Raw genomic sequence first — 19711 nt, 5'->3', positions numbered from 1 at the left:
GTATATGTTTTATTTCCTATCCATACATCCTTCATCCACAGTAGAGATAAAGCTGAGATGCAAAACTTCCTCCATTGTGCTGCTCTGTACAGCTGCATCCTCTGTGTTACAGAGTAAGAGGTTGAAGTGTGATTTATTACCAAGTCCTGCAAGAGTTATCTGTATTTAAACTGCCACCGAGTCTGCTCTTGTCTGGACAAATCCCAGTTGGAGAGCTCAGCCCTGAGGGTGTGAGGAGGGGTATTTTAGGAGCGATGGAGTCAGGGGAGCATTTGGGGGATGGGGAAAATGGAGAGATATTTGAGATTCCCTGGAAGGCCTGTGGTTAATTGGAAGATTTTGGAGTGGGGGATGAAAGCAGACGTCAGACCTTTTATCCTCAGCTGTCCTGCGGTCATGATGAGACCTACAGTGTGTTGCTCAGCATCACAGTAATGACAGTGATATTAAATCAACTTGGTGAATTACAGGTGAGGGCTGCATGATTGCTGTAGTGCCATACTGCTGAAGTAGTTTTCTGCCCCTTAATGCTAATCTAGCAGCATTTGAACTGTGCTATAATTCGATTGGGGTCGCTATTTTTTTTTTTTTTTTGTATCTGATTTTATTTTCCTCTTCGTCTAGTGGCAGTTGTTCACACTTAAATTGTTTATTGGATCATGCCTTTAATTATATATATATTATTATACCACAGAACTGTTCAATTTTTAAACAGCATCATAGTGTTTTTACATGTATGATGCATGGGGCAATAGAAAGCATCCTTCAAGGATTGACGTTTTGTCATGATTATACTCTGGTGATTATAGTGAGTGTGACCTTGTGGCTTAAGTGGATGGAGCAGCTGCAGGGCTGTGAATGTGTTGAAGGTCTCTAAGGGTTTCTCCTTTATTTTGCTTTCACTGTAAGCAGATGATCTGATTTGAGAGTGGCAATGGACAGCAAGGCGCTGCTCTATAATCCTCCTGATTAACAGTCCATCTGGATGAAGTGTGCTTCTCTTTACTGAACTTCCAGCAGTAGTAGATGTTCAATACATTTGTCTCCTATAAACTGATAAGCTGGATGTTTAATGTTTCCCTATTTGCGCTTTACCAGTGGTGATCATCTATAAATGGGCATTTGGCTCTTTTGGCTGTCTGAAATTCTGCATCATCAACTTGGGTGATGATGGCAAGTTATGTTTCAGGGAAAAGATCTGCACCATCCTGGAACAAAGCAATTCAAAAGAAAATGCCTGAAAACTTTTATCAGTTATTTAAAATTTACATTGTGGTGTGATATGATAACGGTTCCCAGTGCACCACCGTGATGACCACCGCTAAACTTTAAAGCACATTTGCAACACCTTTAAATGATCTTGTATCTAATTTAGTCTAATAAAGCTGCATAGCAATAGGAGAAGTTATGTTACATTACTACTGATTTTTACATAGTTAAGATTGAGTTTTCTTCCATGGTAGTGATGTATCTGGAAATTAATTCTTTTTGGGTTAATATGCTGCTACTCTTTTCAGAATTTCTTGCTCAAAATGTGTCAGTCATTCATCTTCAGTAACTGCTTTATTCTGATTGGGATTGCAGTGGATCTGGAGTAAATCCCTTGAGCACTGGACTTGAGGCAGGAATATACCCTGTACAGGATGTCAGAGGTACCAAGGTAGAAATATAGTACTAATTCATGCTTTACCTCAGTTTAAAGAAAGGTTAGAAATGGAGATACTGACATGTTTATATTCCAAAACAAGTAGAAGAAGTCTGGATTGAAACCGTTCAGTATTTCTATTTTTTATGTCTGAACATTTATTTAATGGACTGGAGTTGACCATGAGACTTTTTGTGATTTCTTCTTTTTGTCCCTGATGATTTTATTAGATACAGTACTACAGAGATGTATAATCAGATTTGAAGGCTGAGTTTGCTTGGGTGTTTTTTATAAAGAGATGATTTGCTGTGTATCTCTGGAGAGAGGAGATGCACAGCTATAGTATGACAGCTGTAGTGGGGATGGACAAATGAGTTGACTATGCAGGCTAGAGGCAATGTGAACAACAAGCGAGTACTTGCAGACAAACAACTGCTCTTTAAACGACCCAAAACGGATACCAAAAAGTACATTTGTTTGTGTAATGTCTACATAGCAACATGAAGGAAAACGGCTAAAATTAGTGGATTTAGAGATGGATTTATGAGCCAACAGAATGTTTTTGGTTTCTAACAATAGATGAAAGGGCTCATTTACAGGAATGGTGTTTACGTTGCGTGATTTAGCTTGTGTAATTATTTCCTAAAGGCACACTTGATTCTATATACACATGCAGGCTTTAAATGGCTTTATGTCTTTTTCCATTCACTGTCAGTAGCAGAAGTTGCAAGTACTATAAAATATAAATCAGAACCTTTGGAGGGGAAAGTGTTACTGAGTGTTACAATATCCAGTCTAAATGCACAAAGCTTAAATATTTTTAAAGACAGGTGGATGGATATGTCATGTTAGGGTCAGATGCATATGCCCATTTGATTAAGTGGAGCAGAGCAGAATCCAGTGAGACCTCTCTCTCTCTCTCTCTCTCTCTCTCTCTCTCTCTCTCTCTCTCTCTAAAACACCCTTGTCTATAGCTTAACTGTTGAATCATACCATAGTCTTAACGTACCTTGTGCTGTGTGAGCTGCCAGAATGGCTCACTGCCTGTGCAATTAATGCTGTTAATTTCCTGTTCTTTAAAGTTGAAAGTGTGCTTTCAGAGTCAGTGTCAGTGATAAAGGGGATTTATATCTATGCCGTGGTTTAGAGTTCAGTAACTTGGCAAAAAAAATGTTTGTATTACAAGTTGTATTGCAGGAGTACAATGTTATATCCACAGCATAGATGCACATCATTTGAGGAAACTTTTCTTCAAAGTTTTTTACTTCTTTTATCATTCATCTTTTCTTATTTTACTGTACATCCAGTTCTTGTCATTGAGCCACTCAAAAGCAGATTGTTCAATTCAAGAATCAAACGTCATGTTTGATTATAAGAAGTAATCAACTTCAGTGTTTTATTCCTCTTATACCACAGCAGTTTGTAAATGCTAACAATTTCTTTATTAATGAATAACCCATTTGTATCATTTATCACATTATCACATGTACATACTTTTTATCCTTTTATAGACACTTTTAATGTTAAACAGGTCGGTTGCTGTGACCAATTATGTTACAGCATCTACAAGCAGTCTTTTCTTCAAAATGCAGCTTGTCATGTTACTGTTCTCTATCTTGAAGATTTTCCAGTGTGAAAATGTAAAGGAAGACTGACACTAGAGACTCTTTCTGAAGAAAACATCTCTAAGCTTTAAAACATAAATGGCTATTTATTTAATTTGTTTTTTAATGGGTTTTTCTGTTTCTTATTCTTTATTTATTATTTGTTAAAATTGTATTTGAATTTTAGGTTAGTCTTAGATTATTTAAAAGCATCTGTTTTAGGTCCCTAAGGATTAACTATAGAAAGGATAACTTTATTAAAATCAAGCATATAAGTATAAACCTGTGATATGAATATTGTAGAAATTGATTAATTGTAGAAATTAATGAAGACTTTCTGACCAATCAGCTTCAAACATTCAAAAGTTCTTTTGTATGAAATAATGTAATGATGACGCTAATGACCCAAACTTGGGGAACAGGAACAAACACAAACAAAGTCCCATTGTCCCATGTCTTACTTTTAATTGTACTTCTAATTACAGTTGACCAAACGGCTTGGTCCACCTTCCTTGTTCCACTGTTGTACACATGCAAAGGTGTCTGTTTCATATCACTTCCAGTGTGAATTCCAGGTTAATTAAAAAAGGCTTCAGTGGCTGTCAGTTTCCCCTCGTGCCTCATGGTCTATGATCGAGATCGGGTGTGTAGAGGAGTGTGTTGTCAAGGCTGGGTTCAGATGGTCTCAGCAGCTGTGTTTGCATCACATTTTCTTGCTGCCTTACGCTCCTTGCATAGAGGAATGTCAGCCCCTGCACATTCCTCTCTTGTCAGTGTGTTCTATAAATATTGGTCTTCCACATAATGCCCAATACCAAGCTAGCAGCTACATGTTTCGCACGTCATCTCTGCTCTCCGTCACATATGTAGCAATGACCTACTTTAAAACCCAGCTTCCTGAAGCCTTCCTCACAGAAGACCTAGATCCATGATTTACTTCCTGAAAAAAACAACATGGCAAGCTGTCTGCATAAAGCTGCCCCATAACTACATTAAAGCTACTCTAAATGGCTTTTTCTTTCTTGGATACCACAAAGTAGTGAGTCTTGAAAGCAAAGCTTTTTTTAATAAAGCTGGTTGGATGGAAGAGTCATGTCCCACTGAGCCATGTCCCAGTTGGTCCACTAGCATTTCCATCGTGCTTAGACATCTCCAAAACCTTGTGTGTTCTTGAGCGTGTGACATTATGAGCCTTACACCACTCCTTAATAGAGTCACACTTATCCATATCCTCTTGCTCCTCTAGCCCAGTTACAGTGGGAATAGGAAGTGACATGACATTTAAAGCGCTCATATCAGCAGCTCACATTCAGTTGTAGATAACATTGTGGTGCGTCTCCTGTGGCTGGGATTTAAACAAATGGTTTAAGATGGCCAGATTTGAGCTGTAAGGCTACATATTGCATAACTTGGATGATTTACAGGAGGAGTTTATTATTTTAGAGAAACTGCTGCTTTAAATGGATATAGCACCTTGTGCGTGGCTGCCGGGCAAATTGCTATTACAACAAAAGATTGATAGTGAGCTGAGAAATGCTGTTCTGTCATGGGGTGTAGCTAATTTCTGGTTCAGAAATCTATACACAAAATCCTTGAAGAAACTTAACATGCCTGATCTTGGACATAGCAATATTGCTAATAATCTAAGAAAGCTTCACTTATATAACAGGTCTAGAAACACGTTATACTTTACAGATTGCATCTAATTATCAAACAGAGTTTTTCTTATAGCCAATTCGAAGACATATCCTGGCTTGACATGACTGTATCAGTAACTCTGAAGCCAAAGCCAAGCATCCACTTCATGTAAGTTAAAGTCAGGCAGCAATTGCATCTTACTGTCCAATGTAGATCATATGAATGTGCTGAGCGCACAATGTTTAAAACTCCACACTGCCCTGTGACATTTCTGATACCGGTTGTGGATGTTCCCATTTTTCCAGGTGAACTCTGAGACCCCTGAGGATGACCTGTTATGTTTTGTATTTATGCTCCAGGGTTTGTGAGACACACACTCTGTATGCACCAGCTCAACTAAGTGGGGAAAGGAATTGCTCCATGCAAAAACAAAGAAACATGTTTCTGCCAGTTGTGTTTATAACAAGCCACTGATTAAATCACACTTCCGCATGAAGTGCCAAAGGCTTTTATACCTTGCTGCTGCATGGTGTTTCTTTGGATGCTATATCAGGTTTCTTCTGCATGCAGTAACATCAAAGCTGTATGGAAAAGTACCTTGATTTTGATTTACTGTTGGACCAGTGCTAGATGCAGGTATTTGAGAATCAGGAATGCAGAATGCCTGTACAGTGTATGACTTGATGATAGTAAAATACCGTAGCTCTGACACAAATAACTAAAAGATCCATTCAAGCCTGTGTATCTGTACCACATGTGTTGAAAGGATGTTGCATAGATTTTTGTGGATGTACGTAAGAGAGAGAGAGAGGTATTAGGTATGTTCTTATCTTACAGCAGTTAAATTTGAAGTACAGACATGTGTGTACTTATTTGCTGTCCTAAGTCTAGCCCTAGCTCTGGTCAGTTGCATAAAGGACGTTTTTTGGTGATCAACAGATCTGTAACCATGTCACAGAAGCTGAAGTTTACAGCCTAGCTTTGATCAGCATTGCTACTGACAGGTTTCCTCACTCAGGGTGAAAATAGGACGGTGGTCAGTGGGTCACTACTGTGAACTGGCACAAAGAGCAGTGATGAAGTCACTGCTCTGTGTGTGTGTGTGTGTGTGTGTGTGTGTGTGTGTGTGTGTGTGTGTGTGTGTGTGTGTGTGTGTGTGTGTGTGTGTGTGTGTGTGTGTGTGTGTGTGTGCAGAGACAGAAGGGATGAGCGAAACACAAAGAGCGGTCTGAGAGGTCCCAAACACAAGGGCCCTCCTACCTAGCACTGCCTGTAGTAGAGCGCGGGAGAAGACAACAGAGCCTCAGAGCTGAATTGGAGGTGGAGGCGCTGGCCTCTGCACAGGCCACATAATAGAATGTTGTTTTACTCCACACACTGTGTATTGTATGCTGTTGCTAAGGGGAACATCGTTTAGTCAAGCATATGGAATTAGGGTGCTCTTAAAACGCTGTGGTCCGCGTTTAATGTTATTCACGTGTCCCCACCACTTCAGCTATATCTCTGAGTTTGAGAGATGTTGGGTGTCTGCTTGCTTGTGTAAGAAGCTAATGTTGATGTTGTTATGGTGAAAAAACAGGAACTAGCCTATATATTTTTTTTTTTGTCTTGTTTCCTCTTCCGTTTTTTTGTAAACACCCTAATAAACTGTTAACAATCTGATGGCTCAGTGTAAATTAAGAAAACACCTAATTGGAGCACACACCTGGGAACAACAGAATAATGTGGCTAATGTGTTTAATAATCTGTTGAATAAAAGCATGATTTACATGTAAGCTTGTGAATGCAAGTGTAATCTTTGCATGCGTCGTGTGTGAAAATAAACAAGGGTTGCAAAAACTTTTCCTCTGAGGAAACAAAGCTCATGTTCTCGTATTGATCTTCAGTTTTGTAAAAATGTCTTTAGTAACTGCTTTGTAAAAAGTTCCAAAGTTCAGAAGATGGAAACTAGGTTTTGCTGTAGCCATCTGTAGTGCAAAGCATTTTTTTGAGATGCTTTTTGTGTCCGTGATCCCTGACACACTTCAATTAAACTCTATGTCTAAAAATAATTGTGTGACTCGATGAGTTATGAACATTTACAGCAATCAGCCAACCTGCATTCCTATGTTAGCAATAATCAGAATAGTTTTGATTGTTATACCATGTTTGGCTACTATTCAAAGAAATTTGTTTTTGAGAAACAGTCCCATGTGTTAAACCTTTGACCTGTGAGGCCTGATTAACTAGTACTTCCCTAACTTGGCTAATGCTAGAGTGGAACAGAAGTGTATATATTTTGACAGGTTTATCTCCTGTTAAATTTCTGAAAATATGATTACATGAATCAAGCGTGTGTAAAAAAAAATGAGAGTTAACCAGCTAGACAGCTGTATCGGATGGCAGGCGAGACTTATCTACATTCATAAATCTTGTCATTTTTAATTATAGTGAAGGGTGAGATGATTTAAGGCCAATGCAAGTCATTTACTATGTTACTCTGACTATGCATGCCTCTTGATGTTATAGTATCGTCTAATAACATAATGACAATACCTATGTGTAACATGCAGAATCTATGGAATATCTAAACTTTAAACTCAGAAAACTAAATTCATTTAATGAACCTTTTGTCTGTTACATGAGGAATGTTTACAAATAAGCATAACTAGTGTTCTTGGTCACTACACAGAGCTGGGTAAGGGCTGAAGAAAATGTGGCCCAGAAATCTCTTTTTGAAGGATTTTCAAGATATACTGTATTTATTAATTAATTAATTAATCATGCATATTTATCATGTTTCATACATAAGAACCTGGTGGTTGTTGATGATGATGTGAAAAAAACGTTCTCCTTGTGCACCCCTGCTCTTTTCTTTCGATCTGTCTTCAAAGAAGCATCCAGACCTCTGAGCTATGCTGATGTAGTCCGAATGCTGATGAGGGTTGGGCCTAAAGAGTAAGGGATAACGTAGCCCTCCTCAGGCAGAGCTTTAGGTCTTTGTATAAGCCTCTCCATGCAGGTCTCAGTGGAGAAAGGGGCACCTCCATTCAGCAGCTTTCCAAGCATGCACCAAGGGCCACACTGCCGCTTTGTCTTCTTCAGATGTTTTGAGAGTAGAAGTGGGACATTTGGCAGATGCAACTGATCCCCTAGCAAAGATGGTTTGGAGTCATTCATATGTGCATTTATGGTTTTAAAATAATAATATTCAGCTACTGTCTACAGGGAATTTGCTATTCATACATTTTTATCAGTGTTTTGATGTTTTTTTGTGCCATAATGTGTTGGTTTGCTGGAATACTCATTAGGTACCAGCATGCAGTCTTGGATGAATATTTATACAGAATAATGTATGCCTTGTCCAAGGCAAATGAGCTGAAAATGAGCTCTATGAAGTGTAGCTTGCAATTTAACAGTTATACGGGCATCTTTCAAAGCCGCTCCCGCTGCAGTAACGGATATAATGAATGACCTTTTCTCTTTTGGCATACAATAATTACTTATAGTTTTTTAGACTTTTTAAAATCATTGACTTTATACTGACAGAACTAGTGACCAGTAAATTTTAGGTTTGAAACCCAGGACTGGCAGTGATCCACTGTTGAACCCTGAAACTCTGTTGCTTTGAGCATATCCAATCAATTGTCTGTCACAAGAGGAAAAATTTAATGTACTGTATGTACCTCCGCTCAGCAAGAACAGCTTCTCACTTACTACAGAATGTTATTTTGCATGGCTGATTGATTTATTTATTTTTAAATCCCCCTGAAATAGTGTTTTCAGAGGACATATATACAACTATATAATATATACAGCTCTATAAGTTAAGATAACATGATTGATGATATTTTGGGCGCTTTATTTTGTACTGCTTTGGTAGTAATCTTTAGATTTTATATATGAATGATTTATTTTGTTTCTACATCTTCTATAGCTTTGTGCCTCCATATTCAGCAGCAAAGACACAGACATTTTTCTTCTGACTGCTTGAGCTAAAGGGGGCAACAAGCCTTTTCTAAGAGCTCTTGATTAGGCACAGCATGGAGCTGTCTTTCTCTACAGTGGCTATTTTCATCCTCCATTTGCTTAGAGGAATAAATGACTCACTTTTGCTTAGATTTTTAGTGGATTTTTTGACTTCTATTAAGTGACAGATGAGCCTGGCTAGATCTTGAAATTACAAGATCATAATAAAATACTATTCTTAATAAAAAGCTATACTATTTTGATAAATGTAATCAAATTAGTGCTATAATTAATTAATATACTACATATGTGGGGAAATATAATCCAGATCTAATTTAGGTAAAAATGTTTCTCTCTTCCATCTCAACCCTTATATACTGTCTAACCTTGCCCCTCTAATTATAGGTAGTGACTTTTTATCTGACCTCTCTGTGTCTCTGCAGGAGTTTCCTCCCGTGTCCCAGAGATCATGGCGGCTGGCACACACTCTCCCGGAGGGCCCAGTGGAATCATCCGGAGTCAGTCGTTTGCCGGTTTCAGCACGCTGCAGGAGAGACGCTCACGGTTCGCATTTATATCCTGTCTATCACAAACACTAACCTTTCCAAAACTGTTGTCACTACATAACCAAAGCTGGTGGTAATTTACAGACTGCAATTCCATTGAAACATATGTGTTGTGAAACAGATTAAATCAGCACTAGTGAGTAACTTGCTTATTTGAGCATGGAAGTGTGTCTAGTGACCCTTAGGCAACTGCATGTGCTTATTCACCTAAGTGGCCTAGATTTATCAGAGTGAAATATCAGTGTGGAAGTGACATGTTGAGACGTGTAAGGCAATGAAGAATGTGGTCTCAGGAATGCAGCTGTTTATTAGTTGGTGAATGAGTGTCACTGCAGAAGAGGCTAATATGGCATCGCATTGCTATGCGACATACGTCTCTTATACTTTTTAAACACCAATACAGATCTATAAAAGTTCTTGTCCTCAACCTTGGGTATATGAATAGAACACTCTGAGGGTCACACGTGTTTAAAAATGGCTTCACGTGACATATATTTATAAAGCTACTACAGGTTGAGTAGCACAAAAGACACGGTTATTTCTGATAGCGGGTGTATGCTCATGTGTTTCCAGGTGTAACTCATTCATAGGGAACTCGACAGCACAGAAGAAGTCACTCACAAAGCCCAAGAAGCCCCATCTGTGTGGGCATAAGTCCAGCAGCAGCAGCAGCAGCTCACATGAACCGCAGCCTAAGAGAGTGGAGGAGGTGTATGAAGCCCTGAAACAGGGCCTGGAGTAAGTACAGTTCACTACGGTGTACCTCTGTGTATTTGAGGTACAAAATGTGGAAACAAACATGGGTGAGCCAGATAGGTTTAGTAAATCCTGATTTGTATAGATCCAAGAAATTTAGAATCAAATCTGATGAAACAAACATTTTACAGTATGCTTAAAGTCCCATGTTTCAGTTTGTTTTGTCTCATCCCTTCTCCAAGACACTGAGTTGTTGTTTTTTTCTCTCCATTCTTCTTGGATCAGTGAGTATTTGGAAGTGCACCAGGCAGAGCTGGACAAACTCACCTCTCTCATGAAGGACATGAAGAGGAACTCCAGACTGGTAAGATGTAACATGAATCCTCCTCTCTCTCTCTCTCTCTCTCTCTCTCTCTTTCTCTCTCATGGCACATGGCTCCCAGGTCACATGAGCTCATAAAGAGTTACTTAATTGTTTGTTGTCTAAATAGTAGAGTACAGTCAGGGTTGTTTAAATCTGTGATATCTGTTTTGAGATATACACTACTCACAAAAAGTTAAGGATATTCGACTTTCGGGTGAAATTTCAGGATGCACCTAAAATGCACTATAACCTTTACAGGTGAACTTAATTTGACCTTCTCTACACTTTTGAATGCACATGTCCAACTGTTCAGTGTTTCAGTACTTTTTGCATAACTTGCTGTTCTCTAACAAGGTGCTTAACGGCAAAATTCACAACTGGTGATTGATCCATGAATTGACCAATAAATTTTCTGGTTCAATTAGAATTGGTATTTAAACAGTCCTCTTCATCATGCTGTTCACATTCTGACATCATGAGACCAAGACCACACCTAACAACTGATCAACAGTACCTCACCATTGCGAGGCTTCAAACAGGATGTTCTCAGAGGGAAGTGGCCACTGAGCTTAGAGTGTCACAGAGTGTCATCAGCAGGTTGTGACAGAGAAACAGAGAGACTGGAAGAGTCACAGAAAGGCATAGAAGTGGACGTCCTTTGGCCACATCTCACGTGGATGACCGCTTCATTGTGAACAGTGCCCTCCGGAACCGGATGATGAATGCCAGTCAACTCCAGGCACATTTAAGGGAGGTGAGAGGCACCCAAGCATCACATCAGACCATTCGAAACCGTTTATATCAGCGTGGTCTGCGTGCTAGACGACCTGCAAGGGTACCTGACCACACCACCAGGCCAGGGAGCATTTACACTGGACGAGGGACCAGTGGGCCTCAGTGCTGTTCTCTGATGAAAGTCGATTCACGTTGAGCAGAAATGATGGCCGCCAATGATGTTGGAGACGTCAAGGAGAGCGCTATGCATCAGCCACTGTTGTGGTGGTGTTACAGTCTGGGCAGGTGTGTCTACTCGATACAGAACTGCCCTACATCTTGTGAATGGTACAGTGACAAGCCAATACTACCTGAATAACATCATTAATCCAGTCATTGTGCCCCTGCATGAACAACACAGGCCTAATTTCATCTTTATGGACGACAATGCTCCAGCTCATCGAGGTCGCATCATTAGGGAACGGCTGCTGGAGGCTGGGGTACCTCAAATGGAGTGGCCTGCACTTTCTCCAGACCTGAATCCCATAGAAAACCTTTGGGATCAGCTGAGTTGCCGTGTAGAGGCTTGTAATCCTGCACCCCAGAACCTCAATGACCTGAGGGCCGCCCTTCAAGAAGAGTGGAATGCCATGCCTCAGCAGACAATAAGTCGACTCGTGAACAGCATGAGACATCGTTGTCAAGCTGTAATTGATGGTCAAGGGCACATGACAAATTATTGAGACATTTTTTGTTGTTGGCATTTGTTTCAATAAATTGTTTGAGATGAGGAAATCACCACTGCATCCGTCTACTTAAACGCCCTACTTTCATGATATAATATCACTGTAGCGTGAACTTTTTACATTTTCCATAAATTTCACCCAAAAGCCAAATATCCTTAACTTTTTGTGAGTAGTGTAGATTGCATTGATAGACAATGACATTCATTGACTGTGTGTGTGTGTATTTTTGTTTCATCAGGGAGTGCTGTATGATCTTGACAAGGTGAGTTCAAAAAAACATTTCACTCATCTTGTCTTAGAAAGCTAAAAAGTCTGAGTAGATAATAAGCAGCTGTATAGTGCAAACCACATAATTAATATTGCAACACGTTATACTGTCGCAGGTGTGTACTTTTTTGCGAAAACTATAAACTCACGTCATTGTTTAACCCTCTCTGGTTTTCTGATACCACAGCAAATTAAGACGATCGAGAGATATATACGACGCCTGGAGTTTCACATAAGTAAGGTAAGCAGTAATTGAGTTTTAATTTCTGTGTGTAAGTATAGCACATGTAAATATCATCTCGGCAAGCTACACCGATGATCTGTGAGAGAAAATTGAGAGACAGAATTTTGTTCATTTTCTCACAAATGTCCCATCACAAACTGGATAAAAATATATGGGTCAAAGACTAAGATGGTTTCCAGTGATCATTAGCTTCATTTATTGTTTAAAATTCAAATAACATATGTTGATATGTTAATGTTGTTGGAGATTTATGAAATCAAATTTGCCTTTGAATCAAATGGCAAGAACTTATTTCACAGTAAGGGTCTAATGGCTTTTTAAGTGTTAATTCCTACCCCTCGTTGGTTCCTTAATAATTTTTCACAACAGCTTTCCAGCTGCATGCACCATTAGGAAGCTTAAAATCCCTTTCCACTTCTTCTGTTTGACATTCTCCATCTCCACCTACACATACTCTTTTATTGCCGTGTGTATTTCCTCCACACACCATCAGCCAAACGCACCCCCCCCCCACACACACACAAGCAGCCTTGGTGGATTCAAAAGAAAACCCCATTGTAAGGCCAGACTCCAGTCTTCACAGTGTGAATCGGAAGTAAAGTCTCTTCATTTTGAGCTTTGACAGTGAAGTTGTGAACAGTGAGTGGGTGCTCTTGGCAGTGATGCAAACTTGTTTGTGGTAATTGACACAGCTTATTTCCAAAGTGCCCAGGTCTCTAGAGTCCTGCTGTGCCCTGTGCTATACTCACAGGTGTGTGGCTGATGCACAGCGGAGCACCGATTGGCAACCTGTAAAGCATTTCTTCTCTTCAGGTCGCCATGGCAACCTGAAAATAGAAGCATGGAAATCGTTTTTGAGCAATTCCATGAAGTCGGGAAAATTAGCCCTGTAGTATTATTGCTTTCCTACAACTGAGTAGCAATTGAATCATCAGCCATACTTTGTTTACAATCTAGGATGGTATACAGAATCATCATGGAGCTCCTTTGAAGTAATTCAGAGCTCTTTGGTTCCATTTTCTTTGCAGCATTTTGTTTTTTTGCTAGGTTTGGATGTAGGTCAAAGCAATTCTCCACATTATAATAGGCAGACCCCTGACAGATGAACTGGTTATGTGTGTACAAGGCTCTATATACATGCGAGTGTGATTGTGTGTGCATCCAGCGTGTTCTCTACTTGTGGAACATTTGGGAGTATAATCTTTTATAGTCATTTTCCTTTTGCGAATTGATTGAAGTGCCATGATTTATATAAGACAACGTTTGTTTTCAGGGTATAATAATAATCTTCTGTCTAATTTAAAGGAACACTTTTTCATCATAATCTCCACCTACCACATCTGTAGTGCTGCATGTGTAATTACCATAGACCAGAATTTAGACACATTTCCCTCTTCTAAGAAACTAATTGGAAAACCTATTTACTCCAAACGGCCGTATAATGAAAGTTTGAGGGCGGTGAATAAACATTTATTTGTAGTGATGTATTTATTGTAAATTAACTCAAAGTAAACATGGAAGTGCACTAGCTGTACCTTATCATGCATGAATACAACAAAGCTTAAATAGCTGGAATTACTTTTAACTGCTGTAAAGTCCAGGATGCATAATACTTCAATGTTTTTAAAAGACCTTGTTTGCAGTATATGACTATTAGGTTGAAGATGCTCTGTTTGGGCTTCATCATACTGCCTATAATGCTTAACATGGTCATGCTGGATACTGTTGTAGTGTTATGAGGATATTAGTCTAATTAGGTATTTGCTTTTTTGGACACTTTATACAGAGAATCTATGGTCACCAGAGAACAGATTAATGCGGGCGTCCAACCCAGAGGTCCCATACAGAATATTTAAACTACAAGCAGTGTTTAGCAGAACATTATCAGAGTGGATCAGACTGGCTGATGGGTAGCATGATGCCATTTAGATGGATTTTACCATGGCATGTATTCATTATTCAGAAAATTGCACATACGCACAATGTATGTGGTGCTAAGGCAAGTGGACAGCCTCTATCTACCCACCAAAAGAAAGTTAGCAGGGCAAACAGGAAGTCATGTGACTTGTGGTGGGCCTGAAAAGAGGAAGAACTTAGGGAGGAGTCTTTCTTAATCTTTTTTTTCAAAGGCAAGTGTTAAAGCATGAAGTTTCTATAAGATGTGTTAAAAATATCTGCTGTTTCTAGAATCTTATGATTCAACTTTGTGAAGCGTGAATGGCAAAAAAAAAGAAAGAGGAAGAGGAAGCGTCAAAAATGAATGAGTCTGTTGTATTAAATATATGTCATATACGTTTAAGCACATGATGTGTTATGCATTATTCGTGTCGAAGAAGTGCATTTTAGAATCTGGATGCGCAAAGAAGTGCATTTTAGAATCTGCCACGTACAAGGGGATTGTCATAGTCAAGGTATACACAGTATAAAATGACATGATATACAAGAATTCACAGTAGACATTCACACCTTTAGTGCAAGCGTCAGTTCTTGCTGTATGCAGTTTTCATGGGCTGCTAAATGTTCATGTTGAACATCAGGCCAATAAAATGGACACCTACACCTCTCAGTTCTCTCTTATTTAAACTGGCAGGAACACTTATGTTTTATTTATTAAATCAATCCTGTGTGCCTGACATGGACCTGAATCCATTCACTATAGTTGATAAATAAAAAACATTTGAAGTTTCTAGTGTTCACATCATTTACTTGTGTATGACCTTCATTTACTATTTAAGCAACCGTGTCACTGATTTTTGTTGTGTACCTCTGTGTATATTTGACTTTTTCAAGCCAAATCGGAATGCCCACCCGTCCTAGCCCAGGATGCAATCACACACACACACCCCAGACCAGCATGCACACACCCACACACATACACACACACCCCAGACCAGCATGCACACACACACACCCCAAACCAGCATTTGCAGACACTCTCTCTCTCTCTCACACTCACACACACACTATTGCCAAATAGCTGTTAGCCTGCATACATGGGTGGGTCTACTAGTGGTGGCTCTCATACTGTGATTTGGAAAGAAAACAAGTAGATCAACAGCAGTCTCAAGGGAAAGCCATGTTTGTGTTTAAAAGAGCATGTGTGCGTTTGTATGTGTGTGTATATGTCATGCCCTTGAGATCTCTTCTTTCACTCTTGCCACACCCTTGAGTGTGCGATACACAGGAACTAAACTTCACTGCACACTTTGATGCACTTCCCAGTGTTTCACTATGCCTTGTTATGAGAGTGAAACAGACCGTGTGTGTGTGTGTGTGCGCACTTGTGTGTGTATGCACACATATGTGTGTATGTGTGCTTGTGCGTGCATGTGTGTGTGTGAACTTTGTGATTATTCTGACCATTTAGGAAAATTCAATAGGCTGACATGCTTATAGTCATGTCACTATCAGCTTAGAGCCTATCACCTGCTGCACCCTGTTCTTCAGTTTCCTCTTTTACATGACTGACATATTGGATGATGACACTCTGGTGTTTGTCACATTAAGCTATTTTTTAAGTCAGAAAGGTCACACTCATGGACAAATAAGTAAAAATGAACTCCTCAGCAGTCTAGATGGAAAGTAGACAAATTCTTCTCAGGGAATACTAAAATCTACAGAATAAAGCTGATTCAGCCCCCACCAACACACAATATTAACAGACAAGGCGAAGGAGAAAAAGGGGATTTTAAGAACCGCATACTTACCACAGCAAGAATGACTGTGGTGGGAGTGTGTGTGGTGGTCTAGACTTGGGTGGGTCTTATTCCCCAGTTTAACTAAACAGATGGGACCACCACCAGACAATCCCACATTTTCCCACCGCACATTTTATCTGGATTGCCCAACCCTGTTCCCTGAGATCTCTCCTACACTAAACTAAAATTTAGTTCTGACCCTGAGCTCTAATATCAAATCTAAAACATGAAGCTCTAACATTAACTTTCCCATGGGCACACTCTAGATTTTATCTTATGCACAGTTTTTCTGGTTCCGAATCAAAAAGTAGTCTCTCCATCTGTAATGTGTTTGCTTATAGACGTGATAAAAAAAAATGATATTTATTTTTTTCATGGGGCCTTCTATGTTTTCTTTCTCTCTATCTCCATCTTGTAAAGAATTGTAAAGAATATTCTTGCTGTTTTCAGTCACACTGTGGGCAGGCAGTTTACATGAACATGTCCATAGCTGTGGTTGAATAGGACATGTTGGTTGAAAACATGCAACTCTGTCAGTGTGGAGGCTTAAAATTCTGTCTGCTGCTTTGAGACCACATTATGCACTGTCTCAGGCCATTTCAGGAGGATTTTGCAGTATTACTTGCTCTCTGTTCCTCTGTGTTCTTTTGCTTTTATTCCCTGATCTTTCATGTCTTGTCTCATGTTCCTTAACTGTTTGTTTTTCTACGCATCTTTTTTTTCTGTTTCTGCTTTGTCTTCTTCTACCTCTCATTAGCCCTTAATCCGATGCTAGCTCTGGCTCTTCGCTTGATCCAGCTTTCAGATCCACACACTGTTTGATGTGTAACACGACTTGCTGTATAACTACATTTGGACATGTGGGCAAATAGCCACATTAGCAGTACAGATGGTAACTGTTAATTTGTTATCATGCCTAAATGAGATTATATTGCCGCAATAGTAAAACAGGAGATGAGCCAATCAGTATATTAATCTGAGATGATTTGTGCAGTTGTTTAGTTTTTTGATTATTATCTGACACTGCCTGGAAGCCACACCCTCTTTCCCCCAATCCTCCATGCTATTGACGGCACTCATATTTCTTTTAGGGGGAAAAGGAGGAAGATTTAATATGAAATAAATTATTAAAGTGAAATAAAATCTACTAGTTTATGTTTGACTTGTATAACATTTAACAAATAATACTTATGGTAAGAATTATTACTAGAATAATTGCAAAGTTAATGTTTTTTTTCTTTATGGGGCTATGCCTGGATGATTAAATTGTTCTATCATGATTTTTTTTGGATGAAAATTTGGTCTTGTGCATCTCTCACTATTAGCACAGTCACTCTGCGACTGACTCATTTTCGTTAAGAATCTCAAATAAATTACCTTGAGCTTTTACACACATGAAGCAGCCATTTAGGATTATTCTTAATTAAATAGATTTAATTAAAATGTATGCTCATAAGAGGAGGGCTTGGTGTCAGTGCTATAATAATCCTGGCAGAGTATTACCAGGAGCAAATGTTAGTTTAATGTGTTCAAGTGTTCAGTTGTATTCAGTGTTTCAGCAAAATGTCTTTAAACTGAAGGTGAGGAAATATGTCCAGGCAGACAGACAAACTGACAGACAGACAGTCAGATAGATACTTTATTCATCCCAATGGGAAATTTATGGTTTCATTCTGTTATAAAATATTAGTTTGCTGTCCATCTCACCCTTCTGTCTGACCTCTCAGTTGTTGTTTTTTTTAAGCTTTTAAAATCTGTGAGCCGTGTTGCCACAAAGAACCATTTTGTTCATGTAACATATGTATGTATGATCATAAATAAATGTTTCATGGCATTTACTTTTCTATACAAGAAATTTATTAAACATATTTATCTCAGTAGGATATTTTACTTAGGTTGGACCTGCATATTAACACTATTTTGTTCTGATCTCAGTTAAATTATTAACAGATTATTATAATTGTTATTTTTTAAATGATGATTATTATTAATAATCATAATAGTAGTGGTAGTAGCTGTAGTAGTAGTGTTAGGAACTGTTAAATGGTCTTGGCATATGTTATATGATACATTTCTAGATTGTTTGTGTGGGTGTATATATGCATGAAGTTCTTGAGACTGATGGATAATGTATTTATTGCTGCAGGTGGATGAGTTATATGAGGGCTTCTGTATTCAGAGAAGGCTACGAGATGGCGCCAGTAAAATGAAGCAAGCCTTCACCTCTTCACCTTCTACTAAAGGGACACGAGAGAGTCTGACCGAGGTCAACCGCCGTTACAAAGAATACACAGAGGTCAGCTTTCTATCACACCAACGTTATTGTGCCCTTAGCTACACTGAAGCCCTGTTACATTCCTTGTTGCATTCTGTGGTAGCTTATATATATCTTTTGTTTGTTTTTTTCGTAGAACATGAGCACTTTCGAGGGAGAGCTGGAGAATCTGTTGGGTGAATTCCATATCAAAATGAAAGGTAACATTAGTAATAGTATTATAAGGTTGAGACTGGGTTAAGAGTAGTTATGAGTAGTTTTGGCATTCCAGATTGGAGCATAATTTTGAGTATAATCAACATTTATAAGTCAATAATTAGACGCATATACTTCAAAAGTTTTGTAATGATAATCTTGAACACATTGAGCACTGACAGACACAGGTAGAACTTTATTCATCTGTAAACCTAAGCCTTGTTTGCATATATCTGGCTCTTTTTCATTAAGAAATAATTCCATTAAGTTAATAAATGCTAATAACACAGCTGTAAGAAAACTTTGAGAAGTCTTTTACAACTAACTATGATATAGAATATATCCTTTTTTTTTAATTTTCTAAGATCTAAACTCCCAACTTAAATCACTTCCATTCCTACAATTCCTTCATATTCCAGTATTTACTTTTTTTTTTTTTTTTTAGAGCATACAGTATATCTGTTTGTCTTCATCTCATCAAGTCTGCTAGCTGACCTTCAGTCCCAATTACACTAATACATCTAAAGCAAGATGCTTGATGTTGAATACAAGATTAGCTTCAACCTTCAGTCTTGCCATAATCACTCCTCAATCAATATTATACCTTTTTAAAAGCTTATTCATTTTTTTGTTGTTGTTAAATGCCAGATACAGACCGTGATGGTTGTCTGTGATTCAGCTTTAATCACATAGGAGTTCTTTGGCCTTTCTGTGTTTTTAGAGGTTTAAAACCAGCTTGTAGTTCTGAAACTGAAAAACTAGAATATTCATGCCTTTTTTTAAGGGTTTGTTTTTGTTAGTTTTTACTTAAAAGCATTTGTGGCATCAACAAGCCATGCACACAGCCTCATACATGTAGATAAGAGATGTGTAGTTAAATATTATTTGCAAAATCAGTGAAAAATATAATACATAAATCTGATGTTTAGTATTTGTGTTTAACAACAGATAGTAATGAAAAAATTTATGCTGGACTTAAAAAGTGTAATGTAAATAAAACTGTTAGGTTATTAAACCTAAAATTGTTAATAAACACGTTCTCTACCTCAGGTTTGGCTGGTTTTGCGAGGCTTTGTCCAGGTGATCAGTATGAGGTAAGTAGCTAGTTAAA

General features: G+C 38.6%; 1 protein-coding gene across 8 annotated transcripts in view; it reads left to right on the top strand.

Annotated features, from left to right (window-relative positions):
- The window catches only part of ripor2 (RHO family interacting cell polarization regulator 2), a 57002-nt gene that overhangs the window by 25405 nt on the left and 11886 nt on the right, over positions 1–19711 (top strand). For all 8 annotated transcript variants that reach the window (XM_058377284.1, XM_058377281.1, XM_058377283.1 and 5 more), the window contains exons 2-9: positions 9279–9399; positions 9975–10139; positions 10383–10461; positions 12160–12183; positions 12376–12429; positions 18277–18426; positions 18542–18605; positions 19651–19694. In XM_058377284.1, the coding sequence (XP_058233267.1) occupies positions 9279–9399; positions 9975–10139; positions 10383–10461; positions 12160–12183; positions 12376–12429; positions 18277–18426; positions 18542–18605; positions 19651–19694 (701 nt within the window). The remainder of the gene's footprint in view (positions 1–9278; positions 9400–9974; positions 10140–10382; positions 10462–12159; positions 12184–12375; positions 12430–18276; positions 18427–18541; positions 18606–19650; positions 19695–19711) is intronic.

This window comes from Hemibagrus wyckioides, linkage group LG24, assembly GCF_019097595.1.
Source record: "Hemibagrus wyckioides isolate EC202008001 linkage group LG24, SWU_Hwy_1.0, whole genome shotgun sequence".
NCBI lineage: Eukaryota > Metazoa > Chordata > Actinopteri > Siluriformes > Bagridae > Hemibagrus > Hemibagrus wyckioides.
The sequence above is the reverse complement of the archived record's forward strand: the minus strand, read 5'-3'. Positions and strand labels throughout refer to the sequence as shown.